Here is a 24,246-nt window from a genome sequence, read left to right as displayed (position 1 = left end):
TTTACAAATATCTTTTATCTGTATTTCATTTAACTGAAACTTATCCCAAACTAAGGGAACACAGAAAAAAACAAAACATTTCATATGTCGTAGTATTATTTCTTTACTGGTTATTTCAGAAAAGTCATCTTTAAGGCTTCATCATTAAAAGATCTCAACGATGAACCCTAAAATGAGTTAAAAAAAAGGGACAAAGATGCAAACGCTTTCTCATAATTATTTAATCACACATACATTTACATCATGCAATCAATCCAAAACTGTGATCTCATGAACTTCCCATCTCGGTCCACAACAGAGCCCTTTCCATTTGTGCCCCCAGTTCTCCAGGAATGATCCAGTACCTTGTCCACCGATGGATCCTCAAAACTGTCTGTTTTAAAATTGACCAACTATTACACAGTAATAAAAAAAAGTGGCTACACTTTTGTTTTCATTTATAATTAATCAGAATTCAATTTCGGCAATCACCACAAATATTCTTTGCTGTTTTTTTTGTTTTTTTTTCTTAAATCATCTATTTGCTGCCCCATTTCATATCCAGTTTCGGTGGAAGGTCAAAGGCTGAACATTTCGAGGTCCATGCTGCAAAAGTCTTAACTAACCTAAGAAGATTACACAGAGGGAATAAACCTTCTTGATAGACACCAAACACTGTCCTGTCATAGATACAGGGGAGCTACTCCTCCCTGCAGCTTGTTGAACGTGAGATTACTAAATTTAAGTGACAACAAAGTTTGATTTACATGGCTTTGGAAACTTCTTTTCCTCCAGTCAAAAACAGCCACCAATGGAGTGTTTTTTTTTTTTTGTGTGAGTGCAGGTTTTGTGAAGAAGTGAAATGTTCCTGTTGCAAGATAACAGGTGTTAGTATGACATCCTATTAGTAGAAAACCAAAATCCTGCCCCCAACTTTTGGAGCTACTTTTGTTTTGCCAATCTGAGCCAAAACAAAATCATCAAATTTTCTTTCATCGTCAATTTCAGAAAAGCTAAAACCACCACACGTGTTGTACTGGAATACAGAGACGTATAGTTTGACATGGAGAGTTTACAGTCCAGTACAAAAGTGCTTTATATTAGAATTACGCTCAGCTTTCCAGAAAAGGCTATGAAAGAAAATAATTGTAATTTAGAAAGTTAGTTAAACACAAGCTGACAAAGAAGAGGGGCAGGAGTTTGACTCCCATCACAACAAGATTACTGCTTCAGCACACCCTGATCACACCTGCCTGTCGACTGATATACAGTGTATTTTACAGTTTATTGCACTTGCACAAGATGTTAGTGTTCTCACGCTGGGGTTACAATCACAACAAGCTCTTTGCCAATGCTAGGTGACCGGGGCTTCATCACAGGGGGGGGGGGTTTAAAAAAAACAAAAAACAGAAGAAATCAAGCCATGTCATGGGAGAATTAAAAAAAAAACACTAAAAATACGAGCGAGACAACAGAACACAAAATAAATCCTACACCCCTGCTGACTAGATTTAGCTAGATAAACACTTCCTCCAGATGATGACAGAAGATTGTTGTGCAATTTTAAGACCCTGCTCTCCTGATTGGTTGATCAGCAGCAAAGGGTCCGACACCCTCGGCCCGCAGCTCCCACTTCAAATATGCATCTACACCATATATGGAACAATGAGAGATACAGTACATAAAACAAATGAGCAAAAAAAACAAAAAAAAAAACAGAACTTTTCTGCAAATTTACAACCAAAGGGGCAAATTTAATTACAGTGAGGTCCTAAATCTATAAGAAACAACAAAAAGGGTGTGAGAGGGACGACAAAAAAAAAAAAAAAAAAAATCAAAGCGAGGCACCCTTGAAATCATGATACGACAGGGATCAAACAGCTGACCAGGAGCCTTTTTAAAAACCCAAAATGGCTCCTGGAGATGAGTGAGTGACAGCGACCCGGCTAGGACAGGACAAGCGTTGTGTGTGCCATCTCGGTCTATGTGCCCCGATGTGCAGACGGATATAAATAGCGTCCCATTAACACGGCATTGTTAACCACTGAGCAGAGTAAAAACAGTACATTTAGCTACGTAGCATAGGCTGTGCTAAAAAAAAAAAGGTGGGGAAGTTTTTGTTGCGTTAACCGGATCATTCTCTTTCCTTTCTACATTCTGTAAATTCTTCCCATGAAGTCACCAATAAACGAGTATAGGTTTTTATTTAACTTAATGATAAAAACAATTGGCCTCCACAGGTATTTCGTTAAATACATCTACAGTACACTGTCGCACGTTTTGCCTTCTCGTTCACTTGAATCCTTCTTTTTCCAGCCGTTTTTTTCCCCCCTCTCGTCTTGTATCGGTCTCTCTGTAGAGAATCATGTGCAGTAGTGCCAATTTTTTACATCTGTACAATACCGGGACAGAACAGTAGTGCTCAACGCCATCTAGTCAATTCAAAAACCGTACAGTTTACTTTTTTTTGTCGTTTTTTTTCTTTTAAGAAGCATGTAAAATCTATCCAGAGAAAGTGTGGTTAACAACCAATAATAGTGATGAGGAAATGTACAGAGGTTAGCCTATAGGATCAAGCTATTTCTTGTGGTAGGGGTGTCCTTTTCTTTTTTTTGGTCTTTTTTTTAATTATTAATGGTTGTGATTTTTTCTTCTTTTTGGGATCTTTCTACCGTTACATTCAGCTTGGCACAGTGCAGAACTACTCGCACGACGACGACGGATGACAACAGACTGTGCAAAACAAAAAACCCCCCCAAAAAAACCGAAGCAACACATTTTTTTTTGAGGTGCGCGCGGTTTCGCTCGCCGAGCCTGCGCTCAAGACTGCGTTTGGTTCGGTGGATAAGAATATTATTTTGACTTTTGTACATTACATTTTTTTTTTTTTTATTATATCCAGTAGGAGAAAAAGAGATAAGTGATGATGAGAATTGGAGGGATGTGTTGGCAGGCGGGGGTGGGGTGGGGTGGGTGGAGGTGAGGGGGGGGTTGGAGCTGTACAGGCCAGGAATATTTATATATATATATTTATAATTCAGAAACTCCTTCGTGGCTCCAAGGCAGCGACGAGGAGCCTGTTCGCTGTTATGGAATGACAAGTTGTCGGGGTGGGCGGGGGTGATATTGGCTTCTTCTTCTTCAGTGGTGTCGTCCTTCCATACTGCTGCTCTTCAGCTGCGAACAAACAAACAAAAAGGATACCATCAGTAAATGTAGTGCTTTCCTCCATACATCGTGTAATAATCATGATAATGTATCAAGAGTATTAGAAAACATTTTCAGGTTAACTTAACAACCTAAACAAACAACCAGGTCCAGCTGCCTTTTGGATCAAGCTTTGAGTTACCATGACCTGGATGACTGAGAACCTTCACAGACAATTTAAACAGAGGGCAGCAATATGTACATTTATGGATTTAATCTGATAATATTACATATTCTGTTATTATAGATGATGTACTTCATGCTCTGTATTATTTGTTTACCTGCCCAGGGACAACGGATGCAAATAAGCTATTAGCTAACTCTGGTGCAATTACATTTAATTGTGTGCTGCCCCTTTAAACAATGTTTTAAATGTAGACGCTCGTTGATTTGTTTGGCATTTTTTTTCAACTGGGTGGTTCACAGTGGGGACGCAGACGATAGAGGGTAAAACAACATGTACCGAGGACCCTCTTAAGTGCCAACACATGTGAAGAAAAGTCTATATTAGTCACACCTAGAGCTTAGACGCTAAGATAGAATCCATTATACCAGACAGGAAATAAATTCATAAATTTACGTATTGCTGCCCTCTGCAGTGTTCTTAAGATTTGTCCAACACTGTATTTATTGATTGCATAGATGTAACATGGACATTTGAGACCTTTTTGACATGTAATAGGTCCATCTTGGTGTTCTTGATTTTTACTTTGCCTGTTATTTATTTCTATTTTTGTCTTTTTCTGTTTCGTCTTGGACTTTTTTTTTTTTATAATTTAATTTGTGTGGATTTTAAATTCATGTTTGTATGAGTGGACCCCGGGACGAGTAGTCGCTACTTAGGTAGTGGCTAATGGGGATCCAAATAAATAAATTAAAAAAAACAAATAGGACCTACACCCTGCAGTGACAGTTAAGTCTCTTAGACCACACTAACAAAACTGAAACGAAAATATTAAATATTATTTTCTATCATCTGCAATTTAACTTCCAGACTCTGAAAACAACAGGCTGCATAAACACATCTCCAACAACACAGGTGTTGTGTGTTCCTCTATCAGTTCTGTATTTTGTTTTATTGTATGCATGTCTCACACTTTTGTTTCTTTTTTTTAAGATTTATTTTTGGGCTTTTTTGTTCCTTTATTTGAGAGACAGGATAGAGGACAGAGTTGGAAATCAGGGAGAGAGAGAGAGTTGGGAATGACATGCAGGAAAGGAGCAACAGGTCGGATTTGAACCTGAGCCGCCTGCTTGGAAGCCTACAGCCTCCATACATGGGGCGCCCGCACTAACCAATGCGCCACCAGCGTCCCTCACTTTCATTTCTTTTTTTTGTGCTACTGAAAGAGAAGTAAAGTGTCTTGAACTTGATCTGGAGAATTAAATACTCCAACATGTTGTATTCTGGTTGTCATGTTTAGTTTCTGCATCTCTGATACACACACATCAAATGCTGTTAAACGTACTTCTTTTCTGGCTTGGCGCTGCTTCCTCCCCTGATGGACACCGTCTGGCTGTTCTGGTAGAAGCCTCCTCCGCTGCGGTTGATGTTGGGGTGTGTGGGAGACGCCACTGGCTGCTGCCCGGGCCTAATGGGCTTGGCTGTGAAGAGAAAGGAGGGATGAAGTATAGATGCAGCATAGATTTCAGGGACTTCATTTCGTTACACAATCCAGTCTCACTGATGGCTTTAGTAATTATAGAAGCAGTGACTATTCAGTTTATAAAGCGGTCTATATAAAAAGGCTTCAAAACATGAAAGAGATCTCCGTCATTTATTATAACTAGAATTGTCTCCAGCCACTTTGTCATGTCCCAAACTAATCACCCCCTTCCTTACCGATCTGGGCAGAGTGTCCCCTCCTGGCCATGTTCTTGGCCCTCACGGCCTCCTTGATGCGGTCCACCTCCTGCTGGTAGCGCTTGCGGTCACGGGCGGCGTTCTCCTTGGCCTCCTTCAGAGCAGACTCCAGGGCCTTGACCCGCTCAGCTGTAGCGCGAAGACGCTTTTCCAGTTTAGGAAGCTCACAGCGCAGGTCTGCATTATCACGCACCAGCTGTGGGGACAATTCACATCGTTTAACACCACTGGTTTTAAAATCGACCTTAAAACACAGGTCTACAAGAGGGGGAACACATGGGAGGATGTGGCAATAAAGACTGAACAAAAAGAAGAATTTAGAGCACATTGGTTTACAGGCAGAGGACATTTAAAAAAAGAGCTGAAGAAGAAAAGAACGTACCTGTTTGTGAACCTTGGTGAGTTGCTCAAGATTGTTCTCAAGAAAGGAAATTTTCTGTTTCTGAGCTGCACTCCCACCCGTATCGTCTGAGTCCATCTCGGCGCTCTGCATAATTCAAGAAAAGAAAACGTTGCACATAAATAATGCAAAGTGTTGTCACGGAGTACGCCAAAGAAATTCTCCCTATAGCAAACTGAGGAGATTTTTTTTCCCTACCAGAGACTATTTCATCACCGTGGCTTACCTTCTTCACTCTGGTAGCCAGGTCCTGGACAAACAGCTTCCTCAAGTTGTGCAGAGTCTGCAGCTCCTTGGCCTTCACGGGGAAAAGACATGCATGAGGAATAAGAATTAATGGAACACTCTGCATGAAATGAGACTGAAGATCAGAGAAAGTCACTGTGTCACAACATGTGGACAGATGTTCCAACAGTTTTAAAACATCAATGCTGAGGCTCCCTAACTTTAAATACTCGCTGCCAACAGTAAAATAAACGTTTATGAGAGACTCATTACTGGAGACTTTCTCTGATATATTTTCCTTTAGGCAACAACAAGCAGCATGTTTCCTAACAAGCTGTAAAAAAACACATCATCAATACAGTAAATTCTACTCGCAGAAGCTTCATATAACATGAACAAAACCTCCATAACTGCTTTAAACCATCAGTTCATTTAGACACACTTACCACCGTCTCCTCCAGACCCTTCAGGTCCTGTCTGGCCTGCTCTCTCCTGTCCTGCATCACCCTGAACAACAAAAACAACAACAGGTGAGGTCTAAAGAAGTACACATGCCACAATGCTGGGTGATTAATCACTAATAATTATTGTTTCTGTCTATAAACCTTAACCATACTGAGTCAAAGGCAATGTGTCTGTGTGTGTGTGCATAAGTGATTTCCCTACGTGAGCTCGTGCAGCTTGCGGCTCTTCTCCTGGTCGGTGGATTTGAGTTTCTCGTGTTCCACTCTGAGTCTCTCCTGCTCCAGTATGATCTTCTGGTTCAGACTGTAAGAGACAAACAAGTATGTTTAAACACCGAGTAGTCTCCCGTTTAGAACAACAACTGTGATGAAGATGATTGTTTTTATTTGTCTGTCTAGTATAACATTTATTAATGTTAGATATCACAATGACTGGGGACAAAATAGAGTCTTACTCCTGCAGCTCCGTGATGAGTTTCTCCTTGTTGTCCAGCTCGTCTCTCAGGCTGCTGATCTGCTTCTGATGAGCTTCGCGGTGGGAGTGAATCTGCTTCTCCACAGCTTCCTGAAAACACACAAAAACACACAATGCATGCTATTTTTTTTGGACCATATAATTTCACAAATACAAAAACCTCAATAACCAGCCAATTAGATGCAAAAGTTAACTATTTCACAACTTAGTCCCGGTTTCCACCAAGCGGTCTGTTTCAGTTCAGTATGGTATGCATTTATTGCTGTTTCCACTGTCAGAAGATGGGGAGAGTGACCAAAATAACCAATCTTGCTAAACTTCTGTTGGGCGGGTCAAGCGTAACCAATCAGACCCTGAAGGATCAAGCTTGACTCACTGCAGTCCATTGATTGGTTGTAAGAGTCGTCACTTCTTGTGCGACAGCGGTAATAAAGGACCAACAAGAAAACGTGCCATGTTTGAATATCCCGTGGATTTCAAGTAATTTCAAGGATTTTATTTTGTTTTGTTTTTTGCAATTAATATCAGCGTGTAGCACCGCCCCATTGGACGACAATGGAGGTGCAGATCTCTGCTGGATATCCTCCATTTGTTGCCCTTTGTTTATCATGTACCGTTCTTCTTCATTGAATTTATTGGCGACTTACACTGTGTTGTGCTGATATGTGAGGCTGTTACATAGCAGAAGCAGCTATCGCCAACACTTAGACTCCGCCTACCAACTAAGGGAACGCTTGGCTGTAGAAATGCAAGCAAGATCAGGGTTTACTTTACCAAACTGTACTGAACCAAACTGGACCGCTTGGTGGAAATGGGACTGTAGCATACTGATTTTCTTGATGAGGAAGAAGGCTTAGATCTTGTTCTAACAACGTTCTGCAGTTTGCACAGGAGATGCATTTTCACATTTCTATAACATTTTCTCTCTATTGTAGATTCAGATTTTTCTAAATGGGCTGAGGAACTTACCTTGACTTCATTGGCAGTCTGGATCTCGCTCTCTTTCTCCATTGCATGGACTTTCTCTGCAGACATAAACACAGTGATGTCATTCCAAACTGAACCACAGTAATGTATTTAAATAACAAAGATGAGGAGGTATTATTTCCCCCTCCGACTCATTTCAACTCCATTTATTCAGTTAGGTATAAACAAAGTTGTGCTGCTGATTTGTGTGAGAACATTTTTAACCGAGGTAAGAAACTGAATCATGCTGAAGGCTACAACCAAATGTTTTCTTCTGTTGAACTTTCACATTCTTTCAGTTCTTAGAAATGTTGAGCTGATTCCAGTTCAAAGCAAGTTCTCACAAATAAACCCCAACAGGTTTTTCAAGCTGGGTAACGATGTTGTGCTGAATGAGAGTTTTTAACTGCCTCCTGTTGATTTATTAAAGTTGAATTAGAGTATTGGCGTCATTGTTATATCTCTAAACTCAACCTCAAACGGTGACGTACCCTGAGCGCTGATCTTAACAAGTTCTTCATTGAGAGAGTCGACGTTCTCCTCCAGCTGCCTCTTCTTCTGCTCCACATTCTGCAGGTACTCGGTCAGGGACTTGATTTTAGCCTCGTGCTGTAGACAGGGAAAATAATGAAAAATAATCACATATACCATCATCAACATCATGATTCTGAAATCTAAACTCTGTTCTAGTCAGGTTTTGGTTGTTTGTTCCCATGTACCTGTGAGATGCGCAGCTGGCAGGCGGCCAGCTCCTTCTCGTTCTCGTCCATCTTCTTGTTGCTCTCGGACTGGGTGCCCTCCAGCTGCTTGCAGCGTTTCACCATGGTCTTCACCTCTGACTTCATCTTACTGATGTAGAGACGAGCCACCGTGAACTCTTCATCTATCATGCCGCTGCCACCCTCGTGTTGCTGGAAGGGCAGACGATGGAAGTTAGAGAGGAATGAAAAAAACACATGGAGGTAGAAGTGAGACAAGAAAGAAACAGCCGTTCATGTATTCTACTATCAGAGTATCTGTACTATCATTATACTTGATGTTTCATGGAAAGTGGTTGTGAATCTTATTTACACATTATTTTATCACTGAAACATCCATTATTACTTCTTCTCATCAACTGAACCAAGTCTAACATTTTCATTTTTTTCCTCTTAGTTCTTAAGACGCTTGTTTTGACACTGTAGAAAAAGTGGTTGCTATGGTAACCACGGACCAGGCATCTCAGTACCTTGATGTCATTGCTGCCTACGGCGATGCCGATCTCAGCGAGGTCTTTGAGCAGCGAGGACATCATCTCGGTCACCCTCTTCTTCTGGTGGTTGGACATCTCCTTCAGTTTCTGGAGCTCAGAGTCCAGAGACGACAGGATGGACTGCAGAGAGGGAGAGAGAGAGAGACAGGGAACATTTAGTCTTTTGTCGCAGTACATTTCTCTACTGTTTTAATCAACAACAGAAAATAAAAACAACTCTGTGAGAGGGCAGAGTGTAGTTGTAAAACCCTAATGCTCGTTAATTTACAGATCACAACTTTTTCTTGTAATTTTTAAAACTAAGCAAGGATTGAATTTGTTAGCGGTGAAGCTATAATCCCCGAAGGCAATATTCAATATTTTAAAATCTACTGTTTGGAGGAAATGTTGTATTTAAAGCATATTGTGGCCAGGGGAATACATTGAGCCAAGCCGTTTGAACTTGTGAATAAAAGAAAGGGACTCCAGCAGCAGTTGATGTGTGCATGCTAGTCTGCGGCGTGCTCTTTTTATCCCTGCAGGCTGTTCAAGATTAATTATAGTCTTGCGTGTTTGTGTGATGCACGTTAACATTGCCTAATTAAAGGACAAAAAAAAAAAAAAAGCCATGTAACTCAAATTAAATAGTCACAGCGACTTTGCTTTCATGTGTCCCCAAGCTCACCGATTTCTGGCTCAGTTCCTCGCTGATGGTCTCAAACTCTTTAGTCTTATCCTCCACCTCCTGGCTCTTCTGATCGTAGTTGACGGCAAGCTCCTCCAGAGCCTGCAGCACCTCCTTCACCTCGTCTTTGGAGGCCTCGTTCTCTGCCTGCAGGCGGTTCAGCTCCGACTGGAGGTTCTCGTGATCGCGGCGAGAAGAGGCTAAAAGCTGTGAGTGGGGATGAGAAGTGAAGTTAAGTAGATTGCAGAATAATGTCTGCTGCCCTACGGCTTTTAAAACACTTGTTACAGGTTTCAAAGCTATTTGAATTATTTGATTTGTTATCAAATGTCACAGCTTGAAACCTTGCAAACTTTCTTTTTAGATTCAGGAAAAATATTCCAACCTTTAGAAATATAATCATCGCTCTACTTCGACAACAGGACTGGATTAAATATAAATACAATTTGAAAGCTCTGACGGCTTCATGTTACCTCGGGCAAACTACAAAGACCAAGAGGCCACTCTGCACCTGCACCTCGAGTACTCACCTCCTCCTGGTCAAGCATCTGCTGCTTCAACTTCTCAGCCAGCTGGCTCTGCTGGTTGATTTCTTCATCCTGTAAAGAACACAGACACAAATCAGCATTAGACTTCACACACAGCTTACAAACAAAGGTTTAACCCGAGACAAGCGGGTACAAGGTTGACAAAAAAAACACAAGCGAATGGAAAGAGCCTTGGAATAAATAAAGATTTTGTTTACCTTTTCATGTAAGAAGATCAATTTAATCACAACAGCGGAGAGCACCTGCTACAGTCTGTATATTTATTTGTGTGTAATTTGTTTTTTTGTTTACCCTAAAAGAAAACACTCGATGCTTGAGCTATATCAGCCTGATTGGATGTGTCGATGAGAGCAATTTCATACGAGGTTGTTATGCTTTCAAATCAAAATCACAACAGAGAACTCCACGACTACAAAATGCTTTTTTTCCAAAGAGCTCTTAACCAGGTTGTAGAATCCAACTATTTTGTTAAGCCAGCCTGTTGGAGATGTATCATTTACAGCTACAGTATTTAACATTATTTCAAGAGAATTCTGGTTGAAACAACAAGTTTTATTAATCGTATTTAACAAAAAATATCAAATAAAATAAAAAAATCCTTCAAACAACTGTTCTTCTGACCCTTGTCAGCGAGCGCCCTCCTTTGATTCAGACCTGATAACTTAAAAAAAAATAAAAATAAAAATAGCCAATCACAGCAACTGTGAGGAGAATGTTTGGGTTGCTTGGCAACAGTCACGTTTTAAACATAGCATGACCTGGCTTGTGATTTACTCATTCATGAGAGCAACCCATCCGGGTACTTTGCCCTAACGATGCTGGCCCCGCCCCTTTCTGGGTGAAATCATTCCATCTGAATGAATGGCGGTTAATGGACAAGTTGGGGTCTTAACCGATTTAAAGTCTTAAAAAATGAAAACCGTACTTTAAAACTGCAAGTATGAGCCTAAATCTGATGACCAGTGATGTAAACATTTAAAATATGACATTTCTGAACTGAGATCGGCATCATAATGGCATAAAATTAACCGTGTACGAGAGTGTCTGTTCAATCTCTCTCCGTCAAACTGCTCAAACGAGTCATCAGAGGAAACTGACTTTAAACACCTGATGAGTCATTATTAACCGAGTTACCCGAGAGGGATCTTTATTTTTAAATAATATTTATTTGTAATAGTTTCAAACAGTGTTCATAGCTGTAATGGAGAGGTTACAGACGTTTAGTTTAGAGAAAATGGGACATAAACTCTGAGTTATCCGCTGGTTTAGAAAAGAATAACATATGTAAAGTCACCTGGATGATATTAAAACCTTTTGTATTCATACGTGAGTGTAAATAATGATGAGTGGGGCGAGACGAGGTGTTATATCGAGCTAGCCAGCTTTTTATTTTGACATTTATTTTTCAGTAAGAGGATTTGGTGTAGTGTTCCTTCGTTTAGAGACATTTTCACCAACATATTTCTGCGACGTGACAGCGGTCCCACAATTTACCACTTTAATCACTTTTAGTCCAAACACAGAGCTCTTATTTTACCCTCCCTTGTCCTTTGTAAATGAAAACCCGATACTAAATTGTGTTTTTAAAAGCTTCGCAATCGCATTTAATCGCACGGCTACCAGTGTTTTCTAATCTACCGCCGATACATTCTCAGGGCTTGTTTTCACCCAAACGGGGGCGTGATCACTCTGGCGAGTGCTCAACAGTGACCGCCCACTTTTTCGGCGGCTCTGGAAGTAAAATCCCCCCCCCCCCCCCCCCCCCGCCACCCAATTAAAAACCCTCCATCGACAGCTACCCCTCTACTCATGACTAGAAAACATTTGATTCAGCGCCAAAACTGCATTCAAAAACTTCCGGAGCCAAGGAACTACATATCCCACAATCCATTGCAAATTATATTGCTTTTGTACTTGCTGTAGTGTTTGTAGATTGTGTTGATGAATATATAAATTCAGTGAATACATTCACTGCTGCAATACAAAATATTCTCGTGATCCTGCAGACAACAAGTTCTTAATCTACACATAAAAGGATCTCAGTTATCAACGTCCTCTTTACCTTATCGTCGAGCTGTTTGTAAAGCTTGGCCAGCTCAGCCTCACACTTGTCCTTCTCCACGTCGGTGAGACGAACACCGGGTATGTTGGGCGTGGAGGCCGTCTTTTCATTGATTATGTTGTCCAGAGCCAAAACCTCTGCGTTGGCCTTCTCCTTATCGAACTGCTCCTCCACCGGCACACTCTCACCTGAGATCGGAGCACGAGTATTTAAAGGTATGTGCAGATGGTGTGTAAGAGCTTCATTTGTATAATAAACACCAAACATTGAAGATATAAATAGTTTCTGACCACCCAAGTTGTTTCTTTACTTTTTCTAAAGGGTATGTTGACGACATAGATCAAAAAGTGGAACAAAAGTGTCCACGTCCTCACCATTTCTCCAGCGGTTGAGCTCGTTCTCCAGCCAGGTGACGGTGTTCCTCAGGGTCTTATTCTTCTCCTTCTCCCTCTCGTACTTCTGCTTCCATTGCTCTGCTGTAAGCTCCACGTTCACAGTGACAGTGTTCTTGATGGTCTTTGCTCTGAAGGCAAAAAAAAAAGAAAACAGATTTTATTCAACTGAAAGGTGCATCAATATTCCTTCAAAAGAGGTTCCAAGAAGCTGATGCCATCCCTGCAGTTACCATGACAACGATAGATACACACACACACACCAATAAACTGACCTTTTAACCTCTCTAAAATGATTCATTTTAAAACGTGAGTTCAAATGGATTTCATCTTAAAAAGTATTTTTTCAACACAACTTTTGGGTCTGTTTTTTTTTTTTCTACCAACCTTTGTCCGAACATAAGGGTGGATTTGGTTTCACACTCATTGTAGGAGGAAGGCGAGGCGCAGATGACAATCGTAGTTCGACAGTTACCACCCAGAGAGTCCTGCAGGATACGGGTCATCTTGCTGTCTCGGTATGGGATGTAGGCCTGAGACATATGAAGACACATAATGAGCAAAGCACAAATGACCTGACTGAGAGCTGCAGGAATGACTCCTTAAACCCTCAAAACAGTTTTGCAATTCCAGATTTCTTAACTTAGAGTGAATGGGTTTTTAACTGGTTAGATGCCCAAAGTAGGTTCTGCGGTTGACACAAGCTTAAAAGATTGTTTTTTTTTGTGGTATTGATGCAAACAGCTAAGCAGCAGCAGTCCGCTTTAAATCTTCAGACTCCACCATGCTAGATCGGGAAGGAGACTTCCTAGTACAATAGCTCATTTGTTTGAGACAATCACAAACACATCAGCGGCTGTCGGCCCCAGGTTGTTTACGGGGCTGAGGGGTCCTAGAACAAACCGATTGTTGATTAATGTGAAAAGCGTGAAATCGCTAAGGAGCAGCTAAAGACAAACATTGCTCCGAGGACAAGTTGTTTCTTCAGCACAAAGAACTTATACATGGTTTAAGAAAAATGGCCCCCTTTCAAAAGTAATATGCCGGAAAAGATGGTGGTTTTCTAAACACACACACACCTAGCTCTGGGCTGTGCAGCTGCTAAACAGTAGACTTCCCTAATGCCGGCTACATTAACGGTAATGTTCGTCATTTCAGAAGACTATAAAATGATCACCCTGAGGTTAAAGCAGATCTTATATTTGTTATGCTGAAAACTGTAACAGTAACCTCAATAAGCAACACATTAATGGCACCAGATAGAGCCACTGAAAACATAAATCTACATAATCAATGACAAACATTAAAGCCCCGTTTTCACGATCCAGTTTGTTTCAGTACAGTTTGGTTCAATTCAGTACATAAACCCTGAACTTGCTTCCATTTCCACAGTCAACCGTGCCCTTATTTGGTAAGTGGAGTGTAAGCCAGATGGAGATAGCCGTGTCAGCTATGTAATAGTGTGACATCATAGCAGCCCAACAAGGTGTAGCCCGCTATTAATGAAGTTGAACGTTCAAGAAGAACAGGGACACGGTAAACAAGAGGGATCCTTAAGGGTCGGATCGGTACCCTTGACACCCCAACAGAAGAATACCAAAAAAATAGGACGGTACAGATCCCTTATTTTGGTACCATTCCCAACTTTTGACGGTGGAAACGCCCAATAAATGGGTACTGTATGGAACTGAACCGGACCGCTTGGTGGAAACGGGGCTTGTGATAAAGCTCCAGAGATGCATTAAGTAGAGAAACTGACCGTTCCTTCAGCCAGAGCAGAGATGACGTTTCCCAGGGACGACAGAGACTTGTTGATGTTCTTAGCTTCATCCAGCACAGCTCCCTCTGCTCCTGTTTTACTGACCTGAAAATCACAGAGACAGTACCCTTAACAAAGTGTTCATGCACGCTCAAGCAAATCCAAGACTCTGGACTCTGATATGAAACCGACCTAAGCAGACAATAAAGGGGAAAATGGATGAACTGAAATATCTCCATCTTTTTACCTTTTCACTTCCAGCCAGATCCACCAGGTAAAGCTTCCCGCTGAGCTTCTGCTCTGTCTGAGTGTTCTCCTGTTTGACGTTTATCAGGAAAATACTGTGACTCCTGGAGCTGTGCTCGTTCATGTCTGAAGGACAAATGACACAACATGTCAAAGTGTGAAAACAACGGGGATGCAGAAAACTACAGTCAAGGGATGTTTGGCACACATCGTGGTAAAACATGAGGACGGCCTCTTACTTGTAACTGCTACATGTCTGTTTGATTTGCCTTCATCAATCGTGTCCATGACCTCCTCTGGGCTGCAGACAAATCTCTCAGTGCAGCCCTTCAAAGAGAGAGCAGAACAGGAGGTCAGACAATTGGCCTTTACAGACAAATTTTAATTGATGAGTTACACATGACAGGAGCTTTGATCTCACCTTGACATAGGGTACTCTGTTTTTGTCTTCATGCACGGACAAGTTGGTCTTTGACACTGTAATAGAGATGAAAACAGTGTGAGGGAAAGTGACTTGGAAACAGCAGGTGTAACACTTTAAGACATACTGCACTTGTGTTTAAAATTTAGGACGATTTAACAAAGGAGGTGTTTGCTTAGGGTGAAGACTCCATTTCCACAGGTTGAGTGGATGACCTTCGACATCAAATGTCATAGTTTCAATAGTCTTCAGATTTAATGGGTACCTTCAGGACTCAACTTTTCAAAACGTTTATCATGCAAGCCAATTTGAAGTGCAGCAACCAGAACTTTTTTTTTGCATGAATTTCTTTTCCTTCACCAAAAACTATTTTTGAGGCTCATACTGGTTTAACAGTCTGAAACCGTTTTAAAGTGCCCGAGTCCATGATCAACATTAAGCCATTTCAGAAGCTAAAGCGATATCTGCCATGTTCAAATCCGGACCAGTCTTTTCAGTCTTAATCCTGTTGTGTGTGATTTGTGTTGACCAGCATGACAGCAATGAAGACATACAGCCAATGAGAGCACAAGATGCAGGGCACAGGAAATATTAGGAGCTGTTTGTTTGTTTCCCTTTGTGTTGAAAATCTGCTCATACACAGTTTGGATCTTTTCGCTTCGAACTGGCATTCATTTTAGATTAAGAAACTTCAGTCTAGCTTCATGCCTTACATCTTTTCTTATATCCATGCCTTGTTGTAAATGTAGAAAAACACATTTACAGCCGACTATTAACAAGCTAGTCAGAGGGTTAACAGCTTCACCCCCTTCCTCATGTTCCCTCACACGGATGCTCATTAAGTAACGTGACATTTCACAGGCTTTTAGCAGCACGTCTGTCAACGCAGTCTGCAACAACAAGGCGGAGACGAGTCAGTAACAGTGTTCACTTTGGCATCACAGCCACTCACCATCCAGGAGGTCCCGGATCTTGTCTAAGTAGATTTCAAAATATGAAACCTGTGAAGGGAAACAAAAACACAACATGTTAATGGGCAATCCAGCTGAGGTCAGATCAACAGAGTGAATGAAAACACACACATTTTCTCTGTTTACTGAAAGTGATCCAACAGCAAAGGTAATATGTAACATAAATTAACAAATACAAAAAAAGACAAAGATGATGATACATTTTTTATCATTAAAAGAACGGGACAGATCTAAGAGGTAGAGGAAAACATGTTTCTGAAATGAAACACATATGTAAAGGTGTAATATGAATGGCTTGCACTGCTATTTATATATTCTTGCTAGTTATTGATTTTTGAAAGTTATTTTGAGACCATTTTTGCCTAAATTGATTAGGACAGCTGAAGAGAGACAGGGAGGACAGAGGGGGAGACATGCAGCAAAGGGCCGAGGCTGGATTGAAACCTATGGCTGCTGTGACAAGGACTACAACATCTATACTGTACATGGGGCGTAACATACCCGCTAGGCCATCCAGCACCCCATAAGTGACTTCAGGCTATCTTTAAATAGGCAATAACCCTCTCATATTTCAACATTGGTAACTTTGGCATTTTTAAAAACAGTTTAAATGTTTAAATCAAGTGAATGTGTCCCGAATACAAATTCTATTATTCCTAACACAACACGTGAAGCAAAAGTAGTGATCAACAAACATGGCTGAACACAGAGTCAATCAAGAAATATGATGCAGCAGCAAATGAAGGGAGATGTTTTGCAATGCCTTGAGAAGAAAATGCTCTGTAACAGCAAACTGCAAAAAGGGAAGTATGTGGCTAGCACGTACAGTTTCTGTTCAAACTTGTTTTTTCAGCCCCTGAAAAATTTAAATTTGTCACATTTTCTGAAGCTGATATTTGAAATTGGAGGGCAGCTTCTCCTAAACAACTGCAGCTCTTTGCTATTAGGGAAATAAGGGAGGACGGTTGACTTACTTTGATATGAAACTCCAGGTTTTCGTCCATGGAATAGATATAGTTGAAGATATCCTGCACTATCCTGGGGATGATGCCCATTGCATCTGTGTCATGGAGATTTCCCTGCAAGCACAGATTTCCTTTAAAACAATAAGATGCAACTGAAAAAAAAAAAAAAGTTCTTAGAAGTCCCCCTTACCTCCATGGTGTGTGTTTTTCCAGATGACGTCTGTCCATATGCAAAAATGGTTCCATTGTATCCCTCAAGAACATCTACAAGACACCAAACAAGACAATGACTTTTTGTATTACAGTGAAGATTTAAAAAAAATGTTCAGCTTGTGTCTTTTCCGTGCCTCTAAATAAAATGTCTGAAATGTTCAAACTGTTTCAAAACAAACACGAGACCTCACCTTTTACAATCTTCTGGGCGCAGGCGTTGTACACTTGTTCCTGTGTTGTACTCGACTGAAACACTCTGTCGAAACTGTACGGTTTGCTCTGCAATAAAGAGAAGAAAAGGATGAGTCAAGACCACAACAAAACAAACAGGATAGTGAAACCTCGTTAAAATTAATTATCTATGACATGTTGTGTAAACAGATCTTTGTGCAGTACTTTCCCTTTTCCACCAATTAACCAACACAAAAGCAATTTAGAAAAAAAATGTTCAACACCAAGCCTCTAAAAGGTGCTGAGAAGATCATTTGGACATGACATTCGGCTAACAGCAGCAACAGCAGTATCATCTGACAAACTTTAATTCATAAAAAACACCATACTGCATGCAGTGTTGATTAATCCTTCAAACATCTCACCCCATCAATTTTCACCAGATTATCACTGGAGATGTGCTTGAACATGTTTGTCTTTATTTGGAAGCAACAATAAGAAGGGGACATTTGTAGGTAAATAAGACAACATATATAAAATAGAGAATCAGACTCTAACAGCGGCCTGTGCATTATTGGGTCAGTCATACTGACAGTAGCATTCAAGCTGTGACACATTGATTTCCATAGCATTGTGTGACTCAGTTCAACCCTAATGCTTGAAAGTAGCAAGCATTTCCCCTGATTCATCCCTGACAGTATCTACTCAGCGTGAGCAAATGGTAATTGATCATCATTCTGACATCATCACTTCACATCCGCCATCAAACGGGGGAAGTGTCCGCCCCTCATTAAATAACCACAAGAGGTTTTGCAGGCAGCCATTTTTCCAAATGCGGGTTATACAAATAAACACATTGAGGTCACTTTTTAATGGTAGCTTTGCGATTAAAAAATTAGTAATAAAGTAATAAAGGTCTAATTTATCCATAGTCTGCAGTGTTTTGAATCTTGTGGTTACAACTCAACTCACATTCAACCTAGACTGAGCAGAGACAAGAAAAGTATGAGGTATTAAAGGTACAAGCCACGGCTTTTAACAATGGAAAAACGTATGTCAGGAGGAGTTGAACCACGCGGTCATAAAGGAATAATTCACCCTGTGTTTGTGCTTTTTTATGTAAAGTAAGCGTTCCTGAAACAGCATCCCTCATCCCATTTCAACTTTAAGATCTCACCACTGCATTTGCAAACAAGAACCTGAGCTTCTTTTACCACTACCTAAGGAGCCGGCCTGGTTCAATCGAGCACATTGTGGCTGATTGTGATGTCCCAAGGGCCCGTCCAAACTTCAGAGCATGACTCCAGTGAGATAGCAATCAATAACTGGATTTAAGAAGGAAAAACCGCACGGTCATAAAAACCGATGCCACAAGCAATTCTGAGGTTCAACTGAGATGGCACGCTGTCTTTGGAGGCTTCAAGTCCCTGTTGACTCATCTTTTCTGCAGCCTTATGGGTGGGGTTCTTCTAGCTGTGGTGTTTTAAAGAGTTTCAGAACAAGACAGGACCATTTGCTCGTGAAACCCCAGGTTACAAAACGTGCATTCCTCCTCCGTTGCGGCACATTAGTTATTGTCAGTGTTAACACCTGTAAGAGCAGGGGAAGGCCGAGAATGTTGACAAGCAGCCGATGTCACCTTGAGGGACGCCACCGATTAAAGCTTTGTTGTTTACAATCAGCGTTGTATTGAAAATAGAATCATAACTCAAGGTGAGAGCACAATACATCCCTGTCTCGCTGTAAAGTCTTGCAGCACCTTAACCAGCAGCAGAATTATTCTGCAGCTGAGATGTCCTCAATTTGCACTCCGGCTCATAATCCTCCCTTCCTTCTGACAGACAGTCACATCTAAAGAAGAGCTCGGTGCAACGCCGCCCTGCAAAATCTTAATACGTTGATAATTCACTCCAGCTAGCCGTATCCTGGCAATTAACCCTGCCCAGAACAAGAGCGCTGAGCCACTATCAGGCCCGCCAGGCGCTGTCAGCAAACAATGGCACAGCCCCAGTTTAAAGTCCTCATTGTGACGGCTGCTGCTGCCCTCGTTACCTACACTTCGGTCTAATGGGATTACTTGCAGAAAATGTAATTACAGTGGAAATTGCAGAGTAATAATAAGTGCTGTGTCACGTTTCTGCTTCCTGATGGCTTTGTTATGATATTTACACATGCTATGCTTTACATTTAAACACAGTTTGAGATTATTCTGCAGCATCCACATGATGCATGAAATCTAATTGTGCTGCTAGGCAGAACAGGTCAGCTGTATTAATTTGTATTAGATGGTAACCTTCCCTATTTGTTCACAGCTGGCAGGAGTGAACAGGTGTCAGTTGTTTCTGTGCTGTTGACTTGTTTGAGTGCACTGTGAGCACTTTCACTTATCTCTCTTTAATCCTTTCTCTTTCCCTCCATCTCTCACGCACCTCCGCCACTACACCTTCTAAAAGTAGCTCAGTCGTGTCGTTGTGGGATGTCCCAGACTGCTGTATGCAAATAAGAGATGCGGTAGTAAAGCAAAGGGGACTGACCTGATCTTTATGTGCAAAAAAACTGACAGTGAAGTAATGGATGCATGAATAATTCACCTGCTGCACACGTACACTTGCAATGAATGAGTTAGCACACTGGAGGAATTAGGGCAAGACAATGTAATGTTTGAGCATTCACATCACCTTGTGCACATGTTCAAAAGCTACATTGCAAGACATTCAATATGAAGTAATGGGACCATAAATACCACAGATTTGAGTCCATTTATTTCCATTATCATATGGGAATAATCCCACAAAAATCTTGCAGTAACCTCATCTATGGATAGATCTTGCGATAATAAAGATAAAAGTGTTGCTTGAGTTTGGGAGCATCATATCCACAGCTTCACCGATGCTCTTGTTTATTCTTCTGCCATGCACATTTCTGAGAATTGTAAGAAATAATTGATACTGTAACTAACAGTTCAATTTGTAATAATGTATAAACATTTATGTTTGTCCGATCCATCTCTTGTCCTAACTTGTCGGTGTCAGGATCCCTGGTTGAAGATTAAACTAGTGTCATAGATGTAGGAGGTTTTTATATTTTGTTACAGGAAACTAGACTTTTAAAGCTTTCAAATGATAATACTTCTTAATTGTGTGGCTAAACATTACATTCATTTTCATATCAGAATAGATAAAGAAGAAAATAAATGTATGACAATGTCAGTTTTCGATATCCTGCAGCCCTAGTGTATATATAAATGCATCATCTCTAGGCCCTCCAATGATGGATCTACTTCTTAGGCCTCTTTACAATACAGTGTGGTCAACTTCACCACCTGCAAAACACTGCTGATGAAGCTTCAGCCCTAACACATGCAGGGTACGGTCCACGCCCTGGATAGTTTCAAAATGGATAAAAAAATATATATATATGAGATAAGTGAGTGAGTAACTCTGGATAAGAGCATCTGCAAAACAAAGTACATCACCACAATAATTACCCTCCCCACCCAGGGAGAGATTGCCCAGCACTCGGCCAACTGCCTGCTCTGATTGGACGAACAGCTGGTTACCAGGAGAGAAAACACAGGGGGGGATTACCCAGGAGGCCTGTGCTGCTGCTGCTTATGGGTACTGTAAGTGTTGTACTTCGACAAGAAAGAAGCACCCGGCGAGGCTACTAGGCTGGAAACACTTGAGTCCTTCACAATGTGTACTGGTATTCTGTCACTATGACTGGCACTCTGAACTGGGCAGGGCCGCATTGTGCCTGAGGGGTGCAGACAGCCCGCCTGATATTAGTTAAAAGGCCTGAAGCCGGTGCCAACGAAAACTAGTCAAGAAGTCACCACAGACACAGCAACCTTCTATTTTAGTTTACAGAAAATTAATAGTCCTGTCGTGTTCATCACCTAAATTAGTACTTCAACTCGACAGAGGATGTGATTCATATCTGCTCGGCCAAAAGTCGCTCCTTCATGAATGGAAACCATGATCAGCTTCTATTGCCTTGTAAACTCTTTTAAAAGCTGAGGTGAAAGATGCCAAAGTCCACAAAGAAAAAAATAGTAAGTTGCTCAGAAGACCTAATGTTTAACCATGATTGTGTCTTAGAGCGATACTCTATATAGGCTGCACATTTAGCATGTTCAAACTTGAGATGTCAGCCCCCGACTTTTATGCTCTTGTTATGTTTCCTAATTACCAAGACCAATCCTCCTTTCCCCTTTTGTGCATGATGTCTAATACTGCCGTGCAGGTATGGTGCAGAGACACGATATGGCATGCATTAAGGTTGTGTAAACAGTGTCTTTAAAAGACATACAGTACTGTATACGAGAGCAATGACAAAGCAACAAGTTCACATGAGATGTTAAATAACCTCGAGGCATTTCTGTTGTTGATTCATTTAAAAAAAAAAAAAGGTATTAGTTGAGGCATTTCCTCCTTTTGTTAAAGTGGAAATTGTTGACATTACTCTTATCAAGGGGAGGGGTCGTCTGTGTTACTGGAGGGCTAAATAAACTGAAATCCAAAGAGAAAGTCCTCATCAAGGAAAGCAAAGGAAGTCTTTTGGATTAACTTTAAAATGTCCATTTACTGAGAGGAAACAAATACAAATGGCCTGCGTATAATCTCATATTTCCACGACCACTGATATAATTTTGATGTGATCATTGTCTGCGTTTCCTCTTCAATTATAGAATAGAATAGAATAGAATAGAATAGAATTACTTTATTGATCCCAAACTGGGAAATTGTGGCGTTACAGCAGCAGGTTGTCCAAACACACAATATGAGTAAAAAAAAACACAATATTAGCAAATCTAAACACAATATAATATTAAATACAAAGTAAATAAGCACTAAAAATATCAAAACTAAGAATGTGAATATATACAACCAGGATTTAACTAAGCATTACTAGTCTTAAATAGGAAGATTAAATATGGAAGATTAAATGTAAATGTGCAAAAGCAGAGTCATAAATGGACAGTATTGACATAAGTTGAAGTGCATGAGTGAAAATTATGGAAACATATGTTCAGTCTGTTCTTAAATTCTGTTTATTTTGCAGGTTATATAGCTGACTGCTCTGCTAGCTCATGTTAGCTTTAATTAAACAACAGTATTAAAACTAGCCAGCTAGCCAAGGCCGGCTAATCTGTCATCTACCAGCTGGCCTTAGCCTGCTAACCAACAAGTCCTGTGTATCCACTATTAAATCAAAGCTGACTCACGATTTGTGCTCACAATTTAATGGCTTTATAGTTACAGATGCACAGATATTTAATGATCAATGTCGAGGTGGTACTGTGGGAGGAAATGAGCCGGATTTGTGTTGTGGCTTTGTTGAATGACAGCTCAGTAGCAATGACAGGGCAACTACGAAAACAGTTCTTAATCTGTCTTTTTTCTAACGTGGATTGACAACTAAGGCCGCATGTTCACGATCTGGCCACAAAAAAAGGTAAAAAGTCCGATGTCATTGAGTGTTTTTGGAGGCTGAAGCTGGAGCGGAGTCACAGCGGTGACCAGGTCAGCCCATGCTATGCTAAGCTAACAAGCTAACGCGCTAACAATGTTGCTACAAGACACAATCAAAAAAATAAAAAATAAATGGCGTAACGCTTTGACCAAGCAACACAAAAACAGACTCACCGCAATAACAACGGTGTCTTCACCCTGAAACTTGGGGATGTATCTGTCGCCCCTGGTCACCTCGGAGCTGTTCAAGGGCCTGAAGCGGCACATCACTTTGATGGTGCACTCCGCCGGGTCGGCCATCTTCCTCAACGAATGGAAATTCACCACTAACGAATACAAGTATATCCTTGATCCTACCGGGGGGGCGAAAAGGGAAGCCCGAGCCCCTCTGTCCCGATCTCAGGTTCTCGAAAGGGGGTCGATTATCTGTCGGATTTTTTTTTTTTATAAGAAAAGATCCTTGTTTTCCTCTGAATCACTTCCCCCTCCTGTTAGGAAGCCATGATACCGGTGGATCAGCGGCTGGCCACCTCACCCCTCCTGCTGCTGCTGTGGATGTGGTTCACAATGACGTCACCGCGGCGCTCCCCTCTTCACTGTGGAATGGGAATGAAACACTCAGTTATAAGTGGACATCCACAAAAACAAAAAAAAAACACACAGATCAGCCTGTACAAAAAAAAACATTTCCAAATAGAAATTATATTTCACACCCGTACTTCACAACATTTAATTTAATTTCTAACCTTTATTCAAGCACATAATAATAATTCTAAGTTAAAGTTGTGATATAGCTTCAGCTCTCTTATTTCAGTTAAAAGGGATATAAATTTAGCAATAATTTTTTTTTTAATATTTTGATATCAATTTTTTCAGTTTCAGTTTTTTGATATTTGATATTTTTTTTAGATTTTTTGAATAATTTTTCTTTTTTTATTATATATATTTCAACCTGTAAAACAAAATACATTTCGAAATAGAAATTATATTTCACACAATTATATTTCACACTTCACAACATTTCATTTCATTTCTAACTTTTATTCAAGCCCATAATAATAATTTTAAGTTAAAGTTGTGATATAGCTTCGGCTCTCTCATTTCAGTTAAATTCAAAGGGATATTTATCAATATATATATATATATATATATATATGTATATATATATATATATATATACATATATTTTAATATATTTTGATAACAATTTTTTTTTTAATTCAGATTTTTGATTTTTTTTTAAATATATATATTTATATATATATATATATATATCAACCTGTAAAAAAAATACATTTCCAAATATAAATTATATTTCACACCCATACTTCACTCACTGACACTTTAAGTGCTTAATCACTGTAGTCTATTACTTATAAAGTCCTCATTTGTACCACTACTCCCCTACATATCCTGTCAGAAGGGACTAAATGTAATTTTCACTTCACAACATTTTATTTTCATTTCAAACCTTTATTTAAGCCCATAATGATCATTAAAGTAGTGATACAGCTTCAGCTCTCTCAGT

At 40.4% G+C, this 24,246-nt stretch overlaps 1 protein-coding gene across 2 annotated transcripts; it reads right to left on the bottom strand.

The window, feature by feature from the left end:
- Positions 1-205: 205 nt before the first annotated feature.
- On the bottom strand, positions 206-23,257 carry LOC132979536 (kinesin-1 heavy chain). 2 transcript variants are annotated; one of them, XM_061045424.1, is made up of 26 exons: positions 22,893-23,257; positions 17,265-17,352; positions 17,051-17,124; positions 16,870-16,974; positions 15,877-15,925; positions 14,925-14,980; positions 14,743-14,830; positions 14,505-14,629; positions 14,258-14,362; positions 12,886-13,031; positions 12,481-12,629; positions 12,107-12,294; positions 10,027-10,095; positions 9,497-9,703; positions 8,806-8,952; positions 8,300-8,485; positions 8,072-8,189; positions 7,584-7,639; positions 6,595-6,704; positions 6,342-6,443; positions 6,122-6,182; positions 5,677-5,748; positions 5,433-5,537; positions 5,030-5,246; positions 4,656-4,791; positions 206-3,156 (listed from the first exon to the last, which is right to left on the bottom strand). In XM_061045424.1, the coding sequence occupies exons 1-26, from the start codon at positions 23,016-23,018 to the stop codon at positions 3,153-3,155; spliced, it is 2,889 nt and encodes a 962-aa protein (XP_060901407.1). In that variant the 5' UTR covers positions 23,019-23,257; the 3' UTR covers positions 206-3,152. The 2 variants fall into 2 exon arrangements, with proteins under 2 accessions (XP_060901407.1, XP_060901406.1); XM_061045423.1 differs by having other exon boundaries at positions 8,300-8,491; positions 8,809-8,952; positions 22,893-23,256.
- Between the last annotated feature and the right edge of the window lie 989 nt (positions 23,258-24,246).

The sequence above is a fragment of the Labrus mixtus genome, chromosome 8 (genome assembly GCF_963584025.1).
Source record: "Labrus mixtus chromosome 8, fLabMix1.1, whole genome shotgun sequence".
Classification (NCBI taxonomy): domain Eukaryota; kingdom Metazoa; phylum Chordata; class Actinopteri; order Labriformes; family Labridae; genus Labrus; species Labrus mixtus.
The sequence above is the reverse complement of the archived record's forward strand: the minus strand, read 5'-3'. Positions and strand labels throughout refer to the sequence as shown.

Bases quoted from the DNA above. Each gene is read 5' to 3' on its own strand.
- LOC132979536 (XM_061045423.1), bottom strand. From the start codon at position 23,018: ATGGCCGACCCGGCGGAGTGCACCATCAAAGTGATGTGCCGCTTCAGG. The intron at 14,981-15,876 runs GTGAGTGGCTGT...TCTCTATTACAG, and splicing joins GATCCGGGACCTCCTGGATG to TGTCAAAGACCAACTTGTCC. The intron at 6,705-7,583 runs GTAAGTTCCTCA...GTGTGTTTTCAG, and splicing joins AGACTGCCAATGAAGTCAAG to GAAGCTGTGGAGAAGCAGAT.